The sequence below is a fragment of the Cebidichthys violaceus genome, unplaced genomic scaffold (genome assembly GCF_023349555.1).
Source record: "Cebidichthys violaceus isolate CVI_PGR_0920_01 unplaced genomic scaffold, fCebVio1.0.p SCAF_2, whole genome shotgun sequence".
NCBI classification, from domain to species: domain Eukaryota; kingdom Metazoa; phylum Chordata; class Actinopteri; order Perciformes; family Stichaeidae; genus Cebidichthys; species Cebidichthys violaceus.
Window position 1 is genome coordinate 17,074,501 of NW_027176372.1, and position 21,134 is coordinate 17,095,634.

Consider the following 21,134-nt stretch of genomic DNA (forward strand, 5'->3'; position numbering starts at 1 on the left):
AATAACTTTTTCACAAACTGTCCCATTTATAGTGATGTCTTTAAATACTTTGCTGTTAAATAAACCAACCAGATAAACAGGTACTGCATTGCAGAAGCCTATCCCTTATTTTCATTTTACAGCTTTCTGCTATTAAACAGCATTAGATGTTATGTATAACTTATGGTTCTGTGAGTGAAGTGTTCAGGATCTGGGGGTTAGATTCCCTCTGAGTCACTCACTAACACTGCAACATGAATTAAGTGACAGTAGTGTACTTCAGATAAAAGCATCCAAGAAACGTGAAAAACCCACTGAAACGATGACAGAAATGTGTCTGGGGAAAATGAAAGTGGGTCTATGGGATATTGATTAGTGTCCCTGAATAATTGTGTGTGTGTGTGCGCTAGCATCTCTGGCTTATTGTGAGAGAAAGAGGGTGGGAGATGGGGATTTGTGGTGAAGAAAGAAAGAGGGAGGGACAGTAGAACACTTTCACATTTTCCTCTAGCTCATTTGAGTAAAGGAAGGGGAGGTCCAGTTTGTGTTATAAACCAGTGAAACAAAGAGGAGAGAGACAGTGAGGTCCAACCATCAAATATGCAATGAAGCAGATGAACACAGGCCGCACCGAGTGAGTGAAAGACAGGACCAGAGATTGTTTCTCTCAGTAGAATCAGGAGTGAGCTACAGTTTTACCACCTCACTTCTCTGAAGGCCACCTGTTGAGGCTGGACAGGTGTTAAACTCAGACTCAGGGGGACCCGTCCCATCGTCCGTCGCTCTCTGACTTGCACCGACAAGCAGCCATGGGCTCCATGGTGTGGGGCTGCGTCACTGACTTCTTCACCTATGAGACCACCAAGTCTGTGGTGGTCAAGAGCTGGTCTGTGGGCATCATCAACCGGATTGTACAGCTGCTCATCATTTCATATTTTGTCGGGTCAGTGATGTGTTGGTTTTTTGCATGCGTAGTATTTAATTGTGGTTTTGTATTATCTGTCCTTTTTTTCCTTTGTGAAATTACCTTGTCTTGGTAAAGGCTCACCCCAATTACAAAAATACATTTTTTTTATCTAGCCATGCAGATGTTTGTTTTGGGGTCTTTTGGCCATATTTTTTAGATTTCCTCCTTTTAACAGTTTTCCTTGCGACTACTTTTAGGAGAAATAATTCCTGTGAAAATGTTTACTGTTTCCAAATGGCTAGACACCACTAGCTAGTGTTAAAATATGTAAATCTTTCCCTTTCATCTTACACTCAAACATCCCCTCTAGGAAAGTGTCAAAAAGCAGAACAGCGGTGAAAGAAGTAATTCAATCTTTTACTTCAGTAAGATTAGCAATACCACAATGTAAAAATAATCCATTACAAGTAAAAGTGTTGTCAGCTAAATGCAACTGAAGTATAAAAAGTAAAAAGTAAATTATTTGAAGATTATTGCTGATGCATGAACATGCATGAACAGAAAGGCAGCTTTTGATAGTTGCATCTGGTCGAGAGGGAGAACACTTTAACTCATTTATATACATTTGGATAGTTTCCTCTCAATAGTTGAGTAATTAGTAACTAGTAATTGTAGTGTAGTAAAAAGTATATTTCCTTATAAAATGTAGAAGTATAGAAGTATCATATACGTAAAGCATAAATACCCCAAAATTGTGTAGAAAAGTACAGAACTTGAGTACATGTACTAAGTTACTTAAGTGCTGTACAAAATCTGTGATAAAACTGCCAATTTTTTTTAACTAATTGATAGTTTTCTATCTTTAACTGTGTAGTAGTGGGGTGATCAGATTTACTTTTAGCCCCAGTTGGTGCCTCTCATGTATTCTCACTACATTCGAGAGTTAAGCATGTCATTTAAAAAAAGATACATAAAAAGTGTGATCTGTAGGGTTGTTAAACAACACTTACTTCTGAAATTATTTCAAGACTCCTTAAAGAGTTTTTGTTCTACATTCTGAATGAAATAAATAATCCATCTCCGACTAAAAAAAATATGTTTATATCCAAACAAAGATGGTAGCCGGAAATGACCAAATGGTTATTAAGCATAAAAAAATGCATAAAGTTAGCATAAAATGTAAAAGAAATTAAACACATTTTTAGTAAATGAAAACCACAAATGAAAAACAAATTTTAAGGCTGAATTTGAGATAAAAGACTGTTAATTGTGTCCAGAAACAAGACTTCATGTTCTCTACTTACTTCTTTAACTGAACTCTTGACCTGCTGTTAATCTTTTTTGTCCTGCAGCTGGGTCTTCATCTACGAGAAATCTTATCAGGTGACCGACACCGGCATTGAGTCCTCTGTAATGACCAAAGTGAAAGGCTTCGGAAACCATAGCAACCAAGTGATGGATGTGGCCGACTATGTCTTCCCCCAACAGGTGTGTGATGCCCACACTGGACTGAAAGGTTTGCTGGTGGTTTGAGGTGCATGTGAAGAATCTGAGAGTTGATCATGTCATTTTTTGATATCAGTTTTATGATGAACTGTCTGTCTGTCAGTGTACGGATTGATTCATTTTTCCATACGTGGCACATTTTGATCATTGTATTTCATAGAAATACAGAATATATTACTGTTCTGCTGTGTTTCAGGGTGCAGGTGTCTTCTGCATCATGACCAAAGTCATCATCACAGAAAATCAGTTTCAGGGAACTTGTGCAGAGGTGAGGACACATTTAAATCATTCAGTTTCACTTCATCGTAAAACGCTCTTGCAGTCAGAGCCCTGCATGATGATGAAAGTCTTGCCGACTTAGAAACATCTTTTAAATCACTTCTTAAAACCTTTTCTTCAAAGTGCTTTACAAGTGTTTACCCTAATTTTTTATTTGTCCAGTTAATGTTTTAACCGTTATACTTATTTATTTTATTCCTCTATATTTATTGTATTGTCTAAAGTCAAAGGACTTCCGTCATAACACCAATTCAACCATTTATTTCAATTTAGGGTTGACATTACGTCAAACTGCAACCTTGACAGTCGCCTGACTGACAGGACAGGTGTTTCAAATCAGAGCAATTATTTAAAGTGGGTTCTTAGAAAGGCCAATTCAAGAAATGCAGTGCAACAAGAACATGGTCACATATGTTCTAGCGTACTTGCTTACTTCATCATTGTTACATTTGTTCTATTATAATGTTTAACGATACTTTTGTGAAAGTGGGGAATCTAAATAAGGGTTGAGTGTATGTATGATATCACATTTTAAGTTTCTATTGTGTGCGTGTTTCAGGTGGCAAAAGGGTTTGATTGTACCACAAATGAAGACTGCATGAACCATACAAAAAGCATCCATAGCAACGGTGAGCCTAAACTTTCATGTCATTATCAAGGATTTTAAAGGGTACCTTAGCTATTTTTTAAACCTAGTTCCCCATGTTTTTGTGGCTAAGTGAATAATGTGGACAATCATTTTTGTAGTTGGTCCAGTATGGGGCGAGAATGCTCCAGCCGGCAGCCGCTAACCAGAGAGGCAAACTATTTTCAAGTACACTCAATATCCTGCGCTTCCAAACACAAAAACAGTGCAGAGGCTCCATCAGTTAAACATGCAATAAATCCCAGAATACCCTTAGAATTTCTCAAGATTTTGATCTGGCTGACAGACCTCCTTTAAAGTTTATATGTATAGATTGTCATAGTATAATAGCATGTTTGAAATTATTCTGCTGATGTGGGATTTTGTTTATAGAAGAATGAGCCAATCCCAGAGATGTTTTTTGTAATTTTAAAATCCTATACATTAAACATAAGGCCAAGTGTTTACATGACCTTTTGATTATGTTCAGTTTAATGTTCGGCCTACTTTGCCAATTTACACTTGATACATTTTTGGCCACATTTTTTCAAACCTAAGATTGTCTGCTAGATCATATGGATTATTGTTAATTCTGATGACCAACAAAAGTTTGTTAGTGGTGGTGAAGGTTAGGTGTCAGTCAAGTAAAACAGTGACGTAAAAGCAGAAAGCAAAGGAAGTAAGCACACTGCAAGGGATGCACAGAAGACTCTTATGGCTGCCTCTGTATTAACCAATAAACCAGATTGTCTCTCTTTAACTGACATTCCTGCTCTTTCTGTCTCACCCACCAGGGCAAATAACAGGTGTTTGCCTTTACCCCACTAATGCCACTATGGGTATTTGCGAGATTAAAGGATGGTGTCCAGCCGAGGACGACAAAGTTAAGATGTAAGATATACACACACGCACACACACAGATGCTTGTGCACAAGACAACACGTCCTGAATGAAAGACTTAACGTCCTTCTCTGTCAACATCCTGCCAGCGAACCGATGATGGATGTGGAAAACTTCACCATCTTCATCAAAAACAGTGTTCGCTTTCCAAAGTTCAATGTCACCAGGTCGGTCACACACAGACACACACGTTCTCAAATTTAAGCAACTGAAACAACTGTGTAGAAAATATGTAATAATCACACATAACCTGGTACAAGCTCCTTTAAGATCATTTCATAAACATGAAATATTTTTCCCTCAGGGGGAACTTTCACTCCTCAATGACAAAAGACGAAATCAAGTCATGTCATTACCATCCGGAGACGAACCCCTACTGCCCCATCTTTCGTGTGATCGATGTGCTGACCACCACTGGGCAGAGCGTTTTTAACCTGGCAAACAAGGTCTTATCCGTCCTCTATCTCCTCCTTCCTTTTTATTTTTTCTTAACATTTCTATAACTCTTCAGCCTCAAGGCTAAAATGTTCTAAACTGTGCTAGAAACTACACAGAGACACAGTTTTGTTTCATTCCCAGGGCAACAAATACCGATGCTTTGTTACGTCCCTCAGCGTCTGATACCAACGCACAGGGCACGTTTTAGCATCTATATGAGATGAACCGGGCTTTTACGTAACTACAATGTAAACCTATGAGCTTCATTATTAGACGCTCAGAGAAAATGCTCCGGGAGTGTGATGACGTAGTATAAAGGCTGCTTTTCTTAAACCTAAGTAGACCTAACTAAATTAAAAATTATAAACAAGTGTTTTTGTTTGAATTCACAGTGTTAACCACATGTTTACTGCGACCGTTTGCTGGGCTACCCAGTGGTCATAAAGGAAAAACAAAATTTTATTAAATTGTCACAAGAGTTTCATTCCATCACACACATGAGAACATAAACAAAGAGCCCTCCCTCACCATCACCTGACCTCATGGCATGGCAATACCAGTGTTTAAAATGGCAAAAGATTTCGGCAAATTCAACTAATTCCGATGGAATCACTGCAAGTAGTCGTTGCAAATTTGTGCCGTGCAAGTTGTCTTGACAGTAATGATCTTTGAAGGGACAGAGAGTAGCTTATTACATCTCTGTGTTGCACCATTTACTTTTGTTAAAGCTCCTTTTGTTGGAGTATATAATGCTCTACAAAAGAGCTGTCAGTTATGAGACAGTATTCAATTGTACAAACACAGTTTGTCCCTTTGGCGACGGAGCTAAGCTAACAAGCTAATGTGTTTGCTAACCGTCTGTTAGTTTGTCACAGAGCATCTAGAAAAAAATAGTTCACAAAGACGCACTAATTATTTTCACTATGCTTCTTTCTGGTGTGACATAACCCTAATTATTACAAACCAGCGGTTGAGCAAATAAAAAACTCTGAACATTAGAGGTTACTCTATTACTTAGTGCTTCAATGTGCGTCTGTCTTTTCCTCATCCTTCTCTTTCAGGGTGGAGAAATAGGAATAAATATTGAGTGGAAATGTAACTTGGACCTGGACATTGAAAATTGTCAACCCAAGTACTCATTCACGCGACTGGACGCACCGTTTGCCAAGAATGCCATCTCCAGTGGCTACAACTTCAGGTAGCTACCCTGCTACCCTGAGCCTTCCACTTAGCGCTTATTGTTTTCATACTAGCTTGTTGCACTTATTGTATTCGTATTACTTATAGCACTAACTGTTTTTCTTGTTTCTGCACTGTACTTTGGCTCTGAGTTATGCTCTGCTTCATGCTCTTAGATGCTTGTTTGGAAAAGGAAATGTACTTATGACTTCTGGTGACTAGTAGTTCTTTTGATTACCAATGTTGAATGCACTTATTGTAAGTCGCTTTGGATAAAAGCGTCTGCTAAATGACTGTAATGTAATGTAATGTAATGTAGTGAGGCTGATTTTTCCTCTTCATGTCGAATCTCTTCATTCCTTTTCATTCCTTTGGTCACTTTTTTTCTTTCTCTTTGAATGCAGATTTGCCAAATATTACAAGACAGAGAATGGGACTGAATTTCGGACACTTCACAAAGCATATGCCATACGCTTTGATGTTATGGTCACTGGCAATGTGAGTTGTGTTGCATTGTCATGTGTCCAGGGTCGCAGAGGTACTAGTAACCGGATTGTTCAGGTCCTATGCCCTGGTTAATGCTTAACCTTAACCAATCGTCTCTGCCTCAACCAGCTTTGTAGAGCGGGTCGTGGCATGAAGAGCAGTGGGATTCCTAATAACGCTGGATTTTTAGAATTTGGTTTTGTTAGGAATAAATCAAAATGTAACGTGCTATTAGTAAGCTTTAGAGGCTAACTGTCCCCCCGTTTCCAGTCAGGCTAAGCTAAGCGGTTGCTGGCGGTATCTTAATTTTCATCCTATAAATGTGAGAGTGTTCTTGATCTTCTCATGTAACTCTCAACAGGACAGCAAAAAAGTAAAATATTTCTCAAATTGTCAAACTATTCCTTTAACATCTCCATTCATGACTGTAAAGTACATCAAAATCATCATCTTTAAGAACCTATAATTTTTTTAAAAGCAAGTTGTGCGGAACATTGTTTTAAAAAGTGAAACACAGGTATCATTTAATTCAAATGTATTAAATATTATAGAATATTATATATTCTGGAGAGAGCACATCTGTTGTACATTACGTCATCTAAACTGACTCCATCTCTTCCAGGCAGGAAAGTTTAACACAATCCCAACACTGATCAACTTGGTAGCTGCCTTCACCTCTGTTGGACTGGTAGGAAAATCTGATCAGGCTAAGGACTGTATTTGTTTTGATACTGTAAGCTTTGATAACACTTTTTATATCTGTGTCGGCAGGGTACGGTTCTTTGTGACATTATCCTACTAAACTTCTTGAAAGGGGCAGACCAGTACAAAGCCAAGAAGTTTGAAGAGGTAGTTAATGTTTTTATAATACATTTGCATGTTTTTCGACTATCAATATGTATAGACACTAACGGCAGAGTGAGCTTCACCAAAGCATTGAGTCCAGGTGAGCTTTCCTCTAGGAGCTTCATCATAGACCTTTTTTTTTTTTTCATCCAGGTGTCGGAGGCTCAAATAGAAGCATCCCTTAGTCAGAGCCCAGGCAGCCAGCTGTCACTCAAACCAGGTATCAAGAGCTCCTATGACTCTGGAGCCATTTCCCTCGCTACCTCTGAGCAACCTATCTGACTAGCAACAACAATCTGAAGAAATGGACTTTCCTCTCTCTTTCTCTTTCCCTTACTGTCTGATTAAACAAGATTTGTTATGCCTTTTCTGGTTGTCGGGATCTTGCAGTCAGTTTTAGTTTGGCAAGCTTGTGGAATTGAGTAAAAACGTTGCTACGATCTTTGCAGTTTCGCAACAAGAAGTGGGAGTCAGAAGAAAAGAATAATGGCCTTTAGCTGATAACAATAACTGGAGCCTCCTGGTTAGCAACACGCAAGCAAAATTCCCCTGAGAAGATTTAAGATGAAACTCAATGAATGGCCTGCTCTTCACCATTTAGATAAAGCTTAGTTAAAGGTACAGCAATTAAACTTGGAGGGCAATATACAGTAGTAAACATGTTATTTTATTGTCAGCAGTTTCATTTTACAGCTACAATAAACTGTAACCTCATGTTTGTCAGCCAAACATATTAAAGCTGAACAAATCCCCTTCTCCTTTTCTGTTAGCTTCGCTCGAACGAGCCAGAATTAAAAAAACATGTTCAATATATATATATATATATATATATATATATATATATATATATATATATATATATATATATATATATATATATATATATATATATATAAAAACAACAGTGCTAGTATTTGTGTAACATTTTGGAGAATTTCTCTTTTGTGTCATGTTTACACATTCACCACCCTTCTTTTCTGTCATGCACAAATAAAAGCACTAAAGAGTCTCCAAATGGTGTAAAGACATGGTAAATAATGTGTGTGTGTGTGTGTGTGTGTGTGTGTTATGAGAGGGGTCTGCAGAAGGATAAACGTGTGTGTGGTTTGAGGTTTACAAATGGGCCATTATTAGTCCACTTCTTGGCGATGACATGCAGTAGATGTTACTGTACTGACTAATGGACAAATCTTTCTCCTTTTTTTCAATCCAAAATGGCATTATGATTCTCTGTTCCTCTATTTATTTCTCTGGTTTACATGATTGTCAGTATTTCTTGCGCTTTGTGTCACATACTGTACTTTTTAATAACCCCCCCCCCCCCCCCCCCCCCCGCCTCGCCCGCCCATTGCTCCACTATAAACTGTGACCAGGGCACTAATAGATCAGCTAAAGAGCCTCTTAATGGCTCTGACAGTGATTTACGGGAGAAGATAGCTGTGAGGGGAGGAATGGATAGCAGTTAGCCACAAAGTTTAATGTACTAATTTAATCACACAAATCAATATAATACATGTAATGGAAATGACAGAATATGATACACATCACTATAAAGTACTCTATGAATGTTGCCTCTGGTCAATCTTTTAAGCAAAGCTGCAGCTCGTCTGTGCTCAGAGTGAACAAATAGTTTTCAGACTATTATAACAGCACTGGAAGGCTAAGAAGAAAAGATGAATGTGCTGGAGGATGTTTTCTTTTTGAATATATTCTCTAGTTTTTCATGTTGAGGGGACAATGTAGACAAACACACACAGTTTCCAGCACCCATTTCTAGGATAACAATCCGTACTGGAAATATGAAGCTACAGCTTAGAACGAAGACTGAGGGCAGGGGGAAGCAGGTATCCTGGTGAGGTTTTACAGGGTTTATATACCAGACTAGTAGACAGCAGAGATCCGAGTTAAACATACAATCTCATACAAACATGAGTGGTATCAATCTTCTCATCTGGCTCACAGAAAGAAAGCAATATCAAACTGTTTCTTTAATATTTGTCTTGTAGCTCCACTGTCTCCCATGTTGCAATACTCAAATTGAAGCATCACTGTAGCTACAGTGTAAAAAAACTAAACAGAGGCTGATAATATCGGCAGGGTGTACTATCCTATAAGTAATGACTGCAAGCAAATGGCTTCAAAATAAGGTTTCAGCACTTCAAGAGCTGAGCAGAGAGCAGCAGACGACCAGAAACCACCAATAGTCTGCAGCCACTGCTTCAGCTCAAAGTCTTTTTCCTCCTCTGGGGTTAATTTCCCAGGATGGCCGGACAGGGAGCCATTACCAAGAGACAGTCTGCTGCTGGCCAGTGTGACACTGAAGGAGGGGGAGGAGGACCACAGCATTTCTGATAAAAGCTGGTGGAAGAATATTTACTCCAGTAACCAAATCGACTAAACATTTATTATACTTATATTATCCATATTGCGATTATTTAATACCTAATCCAGTCTAGACAGACAGAGAAGAGAGCATGGATAAAAAAAAAACAGCTGAGGGGAAATAATTCTGGCTCTAGTTGCAAAGGTTTGAAATACTCTCAACATTTGATCAATTATCATTTTGAGTGGTGGTGATCTGGAGACGGATGAGGAGCATTAAGAAACTTTAAGTGTCCAGAAAGAAGCAAACAAAGTTGCAGTCGTGCAGTCTCTATCTGTGCTTCCTCCCTGTGTTCCTCCTCTTCAGAGCCCGTATCCAGGCAGGGAGAGCAGACCGGCGTACTGCTGCTGCTGCTGCCACCTGCTCTATCGCTGCCTGCTCCTCCTCACACTTATGCTCTGCCACAGAGTCCTCCTCTTCTTCCGAACCCTCCTCCGAGTCTGTAGCGTACGACTCTAGCTCTGGGGACGCTATTGCAACCACCTCCTCTGAAAAACGAACCCGCCGGTTCTCCTCAACTCGCCTCTGAACCAGGATGAGAGGAATGAGAGAAAGGGAAAGATGAAAGATGAAGAGAACGTGGCAAAGAGAGAAAAAAAGTCTTTTCAATTTTATTCAGCTGAGCACAAACTGCCAAAACGTAAATTCAACAATTGTGAAGTTTCTAATTTAAAAAAAATAAATAATTAATTAGAACTTAAATTAAATGAAGCATTTCTATCAGTGACATTTATATTTTTTCTTTTAGTACCAAATTACATTGATCTTTCCAAGAAACTTCTCAGAAATGATTACAAAATTATTCAGAAACCATACTGAAATGAAAATTAAAGTGTTGCCAATAATTACAAAATAGACAATTTAATCTAAGAATACATGATATTGTGCAGACAAAACTATCAAAATGTCTATAACCTCATCTGTTTTTCCATGAGTTTCCTTTTTCCATTGTGTATTAAAAAAAAGCTACTTTTAAAATAATCTTAATTTTCAAACAAAACCTTTGAGTTCCTCAACTTCATCTACTGTAGCTGCAACATCTGATCGAAAATTCCATTGCGCTAAGTACTTTTTGACTGTGACTTCTCTTAAGTGCTTTATTCAATGTTTGACAAGACAGTATGGGATGTCTGCTATAGCTTCCTTCAAAGGAAGTAACTGAATGGGAGTGCAGAACTTAGAGGTAGTAAACCACGGACATTAGGATCAGCCGTAAAATGTTTAGTGCAGCAACTGTTTAGTTGCATGTTTAAGTTAGAAGCAGATGTCTTCCCCCCCATCCCCTGTGGAACAACCCTTTAAAAGATTGTCCTGAGACTGCACACAGGGCTCTCTCCATCCCACAGACGGCATACCGGCACTCTGTGTGATGAGCCTTCTCTGCGTAGAGAATAAATACAAAGACAAGCTTCTCTTCTCAATGTTCCTTATTTCAGTATTCAGTATTATAGGACTCACTCGGTACTATTAAATAGTATTTTCCACTACAAATATTTCACATCTCTGAGTTCCATACTACAAATATATATATATATATATATATATATATATATATATATATATATATATATATATTGCAGTTAGAATACAAGAAAACAACATACTTTACTTGTATACACACACTGCACACCCAAACCTGCTTAGAATTAGCATATCAAATGTATCTTTACATTTTATACCACCAGGAGGCAGTGTGAAACAAATTCACTTTTTGTCAACTTACCCTTTTCGTCACAGTTTCCATTGAGGAATGTGAATCCTGGGATATGGAGTGTTTGAGGACACCCCGAGGTGCAGGAGCAAGAGGAGTGAATGGAGAGAGAAATGGAGGAGGAGAGTTTAGGATGTATGAAGGCATGAGGTTAATACGCTGTGACTCCCCTGTCTCCTCCATCACGTGGTTGCTTGTTAGGCTCATTGAAGGCATGAACCCCTCTGTGAGATGAGAGACAAGAGCATTGAGTTTTCAGCTACAACGGACATAACCTTTGTAAACTCTCTTGCCTGAAACGTGTGATTAGACAGAGTATTAAGTTGTTCTGACCTCTGTCTGCCTCTTCTCCATCACGTATTCTCTCCATGTGAAGCGTCTCGTCTCTAGGAGCTGACTGGTGCTGTCTCTTCCTGTTGAGGTAGACTCTGCTCTTCAGCACTGAGTTTTCCAGAATAACTTTAGGCTGAAAAAAATAAAAAGTTAACATGGTGACCAACTCATGAGTGAAAATACAATTCATTAGAGTTTAGGAAATGTGCCTAAGGGTGTCTTCATTTTGGTTCTATTTTTAGAGGAATATGTTTTTAATGAAATGATATCTGTTGAAATAGTATATTATGTACTACATACATACATATTATGTAGTACAATTTAGATCTAACCTCTGCAAACGAAGGAGGTCTACGGGTGTGTCCATGCTCCATTGGTTCTGATGGATCGGCCTTACTGTGAACGTCGCGTACTGCAGCTTGTTTTCCTTCTGAAACGTCCATGCTGACAGGTTGGAAAGCATCAGGTGATATTTGTGCCCTGCTGAAATCTAAATCTGGGGATGCCTCAGTTCCCTTGAAGCCCCACTGGTTGTTCACATCTCCTTGTTGGTTCAAAATCAGAGATGATTGACCACTACCATGAGGATTTGGTGGGATTTTGAGTCCTGAAGGTCTCTGATTGGCTGAGGCGGCTGATTGGTTGGGGTTTAGGAACCTGGCCCACTCTTGACCCGTGACGATCTCCTCCAGCAAGCTAAAGGAGCCCAGGCCAAACTCAAAGTCGCGGGTTGATCTGGAACAAGAGAAGAGATTTTGTAAAGTCAGTGCAGCACATTGAATTACCTCAGCCTCAAAATCAGAATAACATTCAAGTCAAGTACATTTTTTATCAATTTGAATCAATCCCACAAATGCCTTCATGCTGCTGTAAATACTCACTAAAGCACCAAATGTGTATATCAATCAATCAATCAAATTAAATTATATATATATATATATATACAGTATATGTATATACAGTATACTGAATGTGTAGGAAAATGACCCCCACAGAGAATAGTCCCCCACAAATACACAGTTTACTTATGTTTGAGTAACATTTGCTATAAACTACAGTGCCCAGCTGTTTTCGGAAATTACTGAGCCATTTTAAAAGTGTAGTCTTTGCAGCCAAAGCCTGAAATAGCTAGTTTATTCCTTTGTGCCATAAAGCACCCTTGTTGTTGAAAAACTATAAACACATCATTTAGCCTCTCCGTTGTTCTAGGGGACACGTTTCTTTATTGTGATGAACATGGACACTGTAGTTTGCTTTGAGTCAGTCCCACATACACCGTGCTGCTGCTGTAAATACTCACTAGTGCACCATGTGTGTATTAATCCACGGCTGAAAATAGTCCCCAACAAATGCTCTATTTAGTCCCGTTTGAGTAACATGTGCAAAAAAACTACTGTGTCCAGCTGTTTGAGGAAATGACTGAGCGTCTTTAAAAAATGAAATTCTACATTTGTGACAAACTTTTAAAGATAAAGTCTTCAGTCTGAACAAATAGACTTGATCCAGAGAATACACAGGGTAGGAAAAAACCGACGGAGGTTGGTTTTTTATCTTTTAATGGGATTCTTTGACTACCTTCATCATCAAGAATCATCTTTAAGGGTGATTGAGGATATCTGTGTGTGTGTATGCATATATCAGTTTCATGCTGTTTCCCTTTATGTTATGCTGTGCAGTTGTGAACATTCCATGAGACTTATCACACCATGAAAGTGTGACTAAAGATGGCTGATGACAGACGCTGTCAGTGACCGGGGTGTGTTTGACACATCACAAAAATCAGCCCAAACTAATATTACAGCTATGCTTGGAAATGTCTCAAAAATACCTAACATATCTTACTGATGTCACTAAGGCTGAGAGACGAATCAACAAAACCTGACTGCATGAACTTTTAGCCTGTGTCTGCTGACTTCAGGACCGGTTTGAGTGTCTTCTTTTACATTTTCAAGGACAATTTGTTGGTAGAGTACCTCAAAAATACTTCATTAGTGCCGTCTTCTGTAGGAGGAGCGTTACTGGGATCGCTGCTGTTGAGTGAAGGAAGGGTCCTTTCTTCCACCTTATTCGATGTGTTGATGACATTTTCTGATGTCAACAGCTGGTTTTGAGGTGAAATCTATGAAATAAAAAAGGTGCAGTTTCACTCTTCAGTTCATATTTTTTTAATTTTGACTAAGAAACTAAGTAAAATCAAAATCAACTACTCACTTGAAGTCCTTGCTCGCTCTTCTGATGTACTGTTCCTTCTTTTTTTCCTTTATTGCCAAAACTCCCCGGCCTGTCCCTCCATCTCTCCTTGATCTTCTGAGTCCATCTCCTTGTTTTCTTCTCAGACGATAGATGTTTTCTTCTTGAGCCACTGTCTGTCGCAACAATCTGCATGTCCTTATTTTTGGCCAAAGCTTCAAATCCTCCATTTCCCATATGCAATGCTTCATTCTCTTGAATTTCTGTGGCAAGATTTGCATCTTTGGGCTTTAAGGCCCACGTGTAGACTTTGGGTGTAAAACTCTGGTCCTGGTCCTGATTCTGTCCCGTGCTTGTGACACCATCATTATTGCTAGGGATGTGTCCTGTCATTGCAGAACCGCCAGAACTCCCCCTCGCCCCATCAGTCCTCTCAAAGGAAGTGATATCAGCATCCTTAAGTGATTCAGCAGGAAACAGCTGCCCTGTTCCTGTTGGGGTGATACCAGGCTGAGTCGCCTGTCCCAACACCCTTTCCTCACCCGTGTCAGCATCAATGTTGTCTTTCTGGGAGGGGGAGGAAATAGGACCCCTGTCCACTTCACAGCCATGGCCTGGTGGTTGTATTTCCCCACTTCTGAGGCCAAAGTTACTTTCCGCAGCAGAGATCCCAAACTGTTTTGATGGGATACCATTGGTACCGAACTCAAAGCCATTTACAGGACTGCTGTTTACTCTCTGGAGGTTGGAGGCTCCTCTTTCTCCATTTTGCCCCCAAGCAGCTGTGGTGGGTACAGGTGTGTGCAGGTATGCCTGGGCCTCTTTCCCTGGCTGGAGCTTCAGTCTCTGCAGCATGGACTGCAGCAAGGCCTGATTGTCTTTTGGATCATGTGACTGAGACATCTAGGAACAGAACTGCTGTGTATCAAATCCAGGATTCACAGAAAAGCATGTCAACAATGAGTGTAAACACAACAATATAGTCCGCTAACCAGCGATGGATTCCACACAGTCTTATGTAATATGTTGCTTTAAAAAGAGACTGGAGACCATGACAGAAGAAATTAGCTGTGTGTGAATCACGTCAGCCCTTCAGACTCCTGTGATGGTGGCTTCCCTTTGTTTTCATATCTTTTTCCATTATCTTCTTCAGAGTTTCTCAACGTAAATAGAACATGTCCAGGTCCATCTCCTACGGTTTAAATTCCTCAGCTAGAATAGTAATTCTTCTCATGGATGTTTCGCTTTCATACTGCCTCCAATCCTCCATAATCCACAAAAGTTTCAGCAGCAGTCTGTCTCTTTTTGTGTTGTTTTGGTGCAAACCTTAACCAAACACAAAACTGCTCCTGACTTTAGTCCTCTCGTGTGTTTTCTCTTTCACCAAACGTCCGTGGTTTCAGAACACAAATGTTGTTTTAGTCACACCTCTTCAGCAACAGCCATTTATATCAATGGTGATGGGAGGAGAGACGGTGCGTGGCAGCGTTCCTCAGACTCTAAAGCAGGCCAGCGAGAAAGACCAGTGAGGTGAGATAATTTTGCATTGACAGTGACACTCCTCTCTCTCTTTCTCTCTCTCTTTCTATTTGCCTTTCCTTCCTTCCCATTTCTCTCCCTGGCTCCCTCCCATGTGCACACACCCTCTTTCTTCCCACCATGACCCTTGAGTTGTAATTACAGGGCATTTTTTAGTGAGGACCTGTTATTTATGTGTCTTTAGAATAAAAGAAATAAGAAAATGCCCCCATGACCCTTTCAATAACCCCTTTTACACAAACCTTGCAAACTCTATAAAATTTAAATTTAACTTTACTGTTATTTAAGAATAAAATATGACTCCCATATGACACTACAGGACACTGCAGAGTTCAAAAAAGTTTGAATGAACTAGCAAAAATAAAATGAAAGTAACCCCAAGAAGATATACATACGAAGTAAAATAGTAAGTATTTCAAGGGAGTGATTTGATGAATTTACAGAGGTGTATATAAAAGGTGGTGGTGGAAGAGTTACTTAAATCCTTTACTAAGTAAAAGTAGCAATACCACAATGTAAAAATGCTGTTAGAAGTAAAAGTCCTGCATTCAGATCTTTTCATAAATTAAAGTACAAAAGTATTTTCTGCAAAATATACGTAAGTAATTAAAAAAAGTAAAAGTACTCATGCATAATGTCCTCTATCCGATTGTTATATTATTGTATATGAATATTATATTACTGGATTATCATTGCTGTATAATTCATGTGGAAGCAGTATTTTAATGTTACTGATGGAGGTGTAGCCAATATAAAGTATAAAATCATATATTTTTTAAATGATCATATGTTTAGTGTTTAAAATCTGCACAGTAACTTGTACAGCTGTCAGATAAATTAAACGGAGGTAAGAGTAGCTTACAGTATCTGCCTCTGAAAGACAAGTACAAAGTGGCATAAGATGGAAATACTGTACACACACAAGTCAGGGATACACTTACATAGCCCACTTTCCAGCACATAAAGTACAACATTTCATCAAATTATTCATAATGATTGCATTTATTTACACAATAATACCATATCAAATACTTTCATACACAGTCATGTATTTAGAACGAAGCGGATTGTAAATATCAAACCACATGTAACCGAAAAATATGCAGCTTTAAAAATGTCAATTTAGAAACACACTGCGCATGCGCTTGTTCAAACCACGCCTCTTTGACTTTCAGTCTCTCTGATTGGTCATCAGTGAGAAAGCGGGTAATGGCGGCGTAAACAACGCAAAGATCGGTGGAAAATGCCGCTTAATCGCACCGCTGTTGAAAATAAAACGTAAGAGTAGAGCTATAACTAAACGGAATATGTTTTCGGTACCAGGAGGATTATTGCTCGGTGTGCAAACTATTAAAACCCCACTGATTCCGTTCTTGGAGGTGTTAACCCGCTAGTTCCGGGTAACTTTTAGCCCACTTTGCTAACTTAATAGGAAGAGTAGTAACTTACGTTATCTGACGGTAACGTTAGTTTATTGAGATGGACTGCATCGTGACGGGAGGAAACGTAAAAGGTAAAAAGATTTCCTGCCTTTTCAAACCTGTCTTCAACTACGCAATAAGTACACAACAACAGTGAGCTATTAATGATGTTGTATATGTGTGTGTATGTACCGTCCAGTGCTGGCCAAAGCCATCCATTCTCTGTCCAGAATCGGTGATGAGCTCTATGTGGAGCCTCAGGAAGATGGGGTGAGCTGCTCTGATACTGTCATGTACACCGACACTTCCTCCTGCCATGCATATAGTCTTGTTGCTTCCTGTTGGTGCAAACATTGCGTCAATGTATGGTGCTGATTAGCGGGTTTTTTTCTTCTCTCTCTCTCTCTCTCTCTCGTAGCTGGCCCTGCGGTCTGTGAACTCCTCTCGGTCGGCATATGCTTGCTTCCTGTTTGCACCACTCTTCTTCAGCAGGTGCAGACTGTGTGCATAAATGGCACTGTGATGTGTGTGTGTGTGTGTGTGTCCGAGATTGAGTCACAGAACATCACATTTATGTGTGTCATTTATAATAGTAGCTTTAAGCCAACTTCCCCTCCCTTTTTTTGTGTGTGCAGGTACACCATCCCCAGTGGGCACACCTTCCGCTGCAAGATTGCAATAAAGGTGTGGCGAGAGAAAGAGATGAGCAATGGATCTTTAATTCAATTATTTATACAGTTTATGTGTCGCATACAATACATTGACATGGACTGTAATCATCAACCCTATCTGTACTCAATTTAAATGGCTCTTTCCTGTCGTGTCGCTACTGTGGTACAACCTTGTTATTTTGTGTGCATTTTGCATGACCGCGGTGCTTCCTTTTTTTTACAGTTGTATATGGCATGTGTCACCAAGCAGTTGTATTGTCACATGCAAAGAATGCTGTGCAAGTGTGCAAGGTGCATACATGTCCAAAATATCCATAAATGTGGCTGTCATGTCAGCTTCAGTGTAGAGTATTAGCTTAATTGGGTTATTACCAGAATATTTCAGTGCACATTCACAAACTCGTGGTCTTTTTATATTTATTTCTAACCCCTTCGTATGTTCCTCTCTGTGTGAGCCAGAGTGTGCAGGCCGTATTCAGATCTGTAGCGACTCTGGAGAAGACGGTGGAAAAGTGTCACATCGAGCTGGACGAGCAGAAAAACCGCCTCACCTTCACCCTGCACTGCAAACACGGTACCTGTGCTTCACTTCCTGCTCAGAGGATTCACGGTGCTTAACGTGGATGATTTTAAAAAGGATTACATCTCATTCATACTGACACATGTTTGAGTCATTTAAGCGCGTCATTCATTGTATTCTACGTGATTGTGTACTCAAAGCGTTCGTGTTGGTATTTTCTCTGCAGGCCTCATGAAGACACATAACCTGTCTTTCCAGGACAGCGAAAGCTTGCAGGCCGTGTTCGATAAAGACAGCTATGCCAATGTGTTCAGATCACATCCCAGGTGTGTGAAACCTTTCTACATTTTTTTTTACAAAGATAAGAGAGATTTTATCTTTTTTATTCTTTCTGACTTGAACTCTTGTTTACCAATTGTTTTGTTTGTGTTTGAGAAATTTGGGATTTGGAAGCTGATACAGACACTATTAGACTACAGTTGGTTGGTTGGTTGAATTAATAAATAATATTTCCAAATAAAGGAAATTTATGTCGTTAGTCACTCACATCTCACTTCTTGTCTTCCCTTGATCTCAGGCTGCTGGTGGACACAGTCGTTCACTTCCCGCCGTCTCTGGAAGAAGTGACGGTGTCAGTGAGCGATGACCGGATGTGGGTCAGGAACCATGTGGAGGAAGAAGCTGGTGACTCTATTTTTTTATTTATACAAATCTTACTAACCTTACATCGGATATTCAAGTAATTTAGAATAAAGAAGATCAAAATCCAGGTTTTTTTTTATTCATATGCTTCAAATGGTGTATTGAGTCTATACAGCCAATACAGTAAACCAGGAATTTTGAAAACTTTCCATAATAAAAGAAAAAAACAAGGAAAAATAAACATATCTTGAGTGTATTAAATTAGTTAATTACTAATCCCACTACCCCAAAGTCGTTTTATTTTTAATGGAGCTTTGTATTACAAATATATATATATACACTATTATGTAAATTATATGAATTATTATGTTAATGACATGGAGAAGTAATGCAAAAAAAAAAAAAGGGATGCATTTGAAGCCAGTGGTGCCCTTTTGTGGTAGAAAGACAGAACAGCAGAATTGCACTGTGTAGTCTTCTCAACTCTGCGTGTTAACAGTAAAATAATATAAGAATATTTATTAGTTTATTAAAAAATAAGTTTCATTTTTTTATTGTGTTTCTGCTTTTGTCCTCCATTCCCTCTTGTTTTTCTTCCTGCTTCTCTTGCTCCCCTGTCTCCCTCTCAGACCGCTCTAAGGCCATGCTGACTGAGCTGTGTCTGGCTTCAGACGAGTTTGACCATTTTGCTGTCCAAGCTCACAACAGCGTCACATTTTGTCTGAAGGAGTTACGGGTGAGACAAATGGGCAAAGGGAGGGGTGATGGAGCTACAGAAGAGAAGAAATTAGTCTGGAAGGCGAAAATCGTGAAATTGTCGATGATCATTTAAAAACAAAAAAAGAAAATCTCCTTGAATTGATTAACGTTTTTGTCATCTCTCCTCCAGGGTTTGTTAGTGTTTGCAGAGTCTACTGGTCTCCCTATTTCTATGTACTTTGATGAACCGGGCAGGTAAACATGCTTCACAGACATATGCTAGTTAATCACTTAGCTAGTTAATTGTTTAACTTTGATGTACTGATGCTAACAGTGTGTATGTGTGTGTGTGTGTGTGTGTGTGTGTGTGTGTGTGTGTGTGTGTGTGTGTGTGTGTGTGTGTGTGTGTGTGTGTGTGTGTGTGTGTGTGTGTGTCAGCCCTGTAGTGCTTTCAGTAACGGACAGTGTGCTGGAGGGGAACTTTGTGCTGGCCACGCTTTCTGATGACCCCAACCACCGTAAAAACAACACTAGGCGGTAAAGCTCAAACAAAAACTGAATGCATAAAATTATGGGAATTTTCAACACTTCGCAGTCTTCACTTTTCAGAAATGCAGCACAAGTTAGATCATAAACATGTAGGATTGGGATTATTGCCGTTTTCGGTTTGGATTTCATCCACATTTTTAAAGCTTCCTTTAAATCACCTGTGATCTCTGTCGAAAACACAATTTCCTCCAGCTTGCTAGCCAGCCCGTTCTGGATCATAGGGACATCACTTACAGAAGACTTTTGATAAAGTGTCTGTATTTGTGTCTTCGTCCACTAGTCGGTGTCCCGACAGATTTCTTTCCTTTCATATTTGGACTGAAGAAGCCATTTGGATGAGCAGGGAAACCTTCATCTTCATGAAACAGGAACAAGATTAGTAGATGAACTCAGCTCTCAGTTCATAACTACCATGAACTATATCTCTTCCTGTCTTGTCTCCTCAGAGCATGCACGCCGCCGCCGCCCCCCCCTCCTGATGACTTCATGAATGACGACATGGACTGCTACCTCATCGCGATGGATACCAGTATTGCACCAGGTCCCTCTGTCACAGGTCCGCCCACACCCCCGTCAGCTGATTCTACATGTTCGAGACAGAGTGCTGCAGCCAATCACAGGACAAGGCTACACAGCGAGGAGGAGGAGGAGGAGGAGGAAGATGATTCAGGCAGACCACCTAATAAGAAGGTATCTGTTCACATTCATGAATTAACTAATTCAAAATCTGGTAGATAGATATATTACAGATGGAGCTGAGACAAAATTATTTTCCATATTAACAGCTGTTAACTTTTCATATGGCATTGTGTTTTTATAGTTATTGATGTAATACCAACCTAATTTACTTGTTTTTCCTCTCACAGTTCTGTTCCTTGTTCTTTGGATCGGTGCTTCCCCCGTCCTCTCAGATGACCACTCAACCGGTGACAAGTCAGGAAGTGTTGGCCAGTGACAGTGAGGAGGACGCACAGTGAAGCGGCGTGACAGTGGACTGTTGGATCAGATGAACCTGTTCATTTACACACATGCCGCCTGCAGCGCTAGAAAAGACACCTTGAACCCTCATGTCCCATCTTTACCAGCCTGTACAGCTGCTGTACGGGGATCGTTTTTCTTTTTACATGGGCAAAGATATGCAAAGACAGTACTGAAAAGGATATTGCAATGTTTTATCCGACTATAATGTTTAATGATGGACTTGAAAATATGGGATTATGTGAAACTGGACATGAAGCACTTGCTGTTTATTTTTGTTCAAAGTCTGTTCGGTTTGTGATCTAGGTGCAACAAAAAAAGCTCCTCTAAATAAAAGAAACATATTTTTCAAA

The 21,134-nt window shown here is 39.6% G+C and overlaps 3 protein-coding genes across 4 annotated transcripts; 2 read left to right on the forward strand and 1 right to left on the reverse strand.

The window, feature by feature from the left end:
* The first annotated feature begins 788 nt into the window (after window positions 1-788).
* p2rx3a (purinergic receptor P2X, ligand-gated ion channel, 3a) lies at window positions 789-7,931 on the forward strand. The gene is made up of 12 exons (XM_068715446.1): window positions 789-922; window positions 2,239-2,374; window positions 2,589-2,660; window positions 3,231-3,300; window positions 4,091-4,187; window positions 4,286-4,363; window positions 4,501-4,642; window positions 5,696-5,832; window positions 6,218-6,311; window positions 6,922-6,987; window positions 7,071-7,148; window positions 7,299-7,931. The coding sequence occupies exons 1-12, from the start codon at window positions 789-791 to the stop codon at window positions 7,425-7,427; spliced, it is 1,233 nt and encodes a 410-aa protein (XP_068571547.1). The 3' UTR covers window positions 7,428-7,931.
* A 688-nt stretch (window positions 7,932-8,619) lies between these two features.
* On the reverse strand, window positions 8,620-17,003 carry zgc:113229 (uncharacterized protein LOC550612 homolog). The gene is made up of 7 exons (XM_068714877.1): window positions 16,915-17,003; window positions 13,784-15,261; window positions 13,546-13,691; window positions 11,905-12,307; window positions 11,573-11,705; window positions 11,252-11,463; window positions 8,620-10,053 (listed from the first exon to the last, which is right to left on the reverse strand). The coding sequence occupies exons 2-7, from the start codon at window positions 14,663-14,665 to the stop codon at window positions 9,799-9,801; spliced, it is 2,031 nt and encodes a 676-aa protein (XP_068570978.1). The 5' UTR covers window positions 14,666-15,261; window positions 16,915-17,003; the 3' UTR covers window positions 8,620-9,798.
* Window positions 16,497-21,114, forward strand: rad9a (RAD9 checkpoint clamp component A). Of its 2 annotated transcripts, XM_068714878.1 has the most exons (12): window positions 16,497-16,814; window positions 16,922-16,992; window positions 17,141-17,214; window positions 17,358-17,406; window positions 17,853-17,967; window positions 18,140-18,239; window positions 18,491-18,597; window positions 19,185-19,291; window positions 19,445-19,509; window positions 19,693-19,791; window positions 20,250-20,493; window positions 20,670-21,114. In XM_068714878.1, the coding sequence occupies exons 1-12, from the start codon at window positions 16,781-16,783 to the stop codon at window positions 20,778-20,780; spliced, it is 1,176 nt and encodes a 391-aa protein (XP_068570979.1). In that variant the 5' UTR covers window positions 16,497-16,780; the 3' UTR covers window positions 20,781-21,114. The 2 variants fall into 2 exon arrangements, with proteins under 2 accessions (XP_068570979.1, XP_068570980.1); XM_068714879.1 differs by lacking the exon at window positions 17,141-17,214 and having other exon boundaries at window positions 16,797-16,814.
* Window positions 21,115-21,134: the final 20 nt, after the last annotated feature.

Excerpts from the sequence above, each read along its gene's own strand:
- p2rx3a (XM_068715446.1), top strand. The coding sequence starts at position 789 with ATGGGCTCCATGGTGTGGGGCTGCGTCACTGACTTCTTCACCTATGAG. Across the intron at positions 3,301-4,090 it reads AAAAAGCATCCATAGCAACG|GGCAAATAACAGGTGTTTGC; the intron begins GTGAGCCTAAAC and ends CTCACCCACCAG. Across the intron at positions 6,988-7,070 it reads CCTTCACCTCTGTTGGACTG|GGTACGGTTCTTTGTGACAT; the intron begins GTAGGAAAATCT and ends CTGTGTCGGCAG.
- zgc:113229 (XM_068714877.1), bottom strand. The coding sequence starts at position 14,665 with ATGTCTCAGTCACATGATCCAAAAGACAATCAGGCCTTGCTGCAGTCC. Across the intron at positions 11,706-11,904 it reads GACCTCCTTCGTTTGCAGAG|CCTAAAGTTATTCTGGAAAA; the intron begins GTTAGATCTAAA and ends TATTTTTTTCAG. Across the intron at positions 11,464-11,572 it reads TGGAGAAGAGGCAGACAGAG|AGGGGTTCATGCCTTCAATG; the intron begins GTCAGAACAACT and ends CTCATCTCACAG.
- rad9a (XM_068714878.1), top strand. The coding sequence starts at position 16,781 with ATGGACTGCATCGTGACGGGAGGAAACGTAAAAG. Across the intron at positions 18,240-18,490 it reads GTGTTCAGATCACATCCCAG|GCTGCTGGTGGACACAGTCG; the intron begins GTGTGTGAAACC and ends CCTTGATCTCAG. Across the intron at positions 19,292-19,444 it reads TTTGTCTGAAGGAGTTACGG|GGTTTGTTAGTGTTTGCAGA; the intron begins GTGAGACAAATG and ends TCTCTCCTCCAG.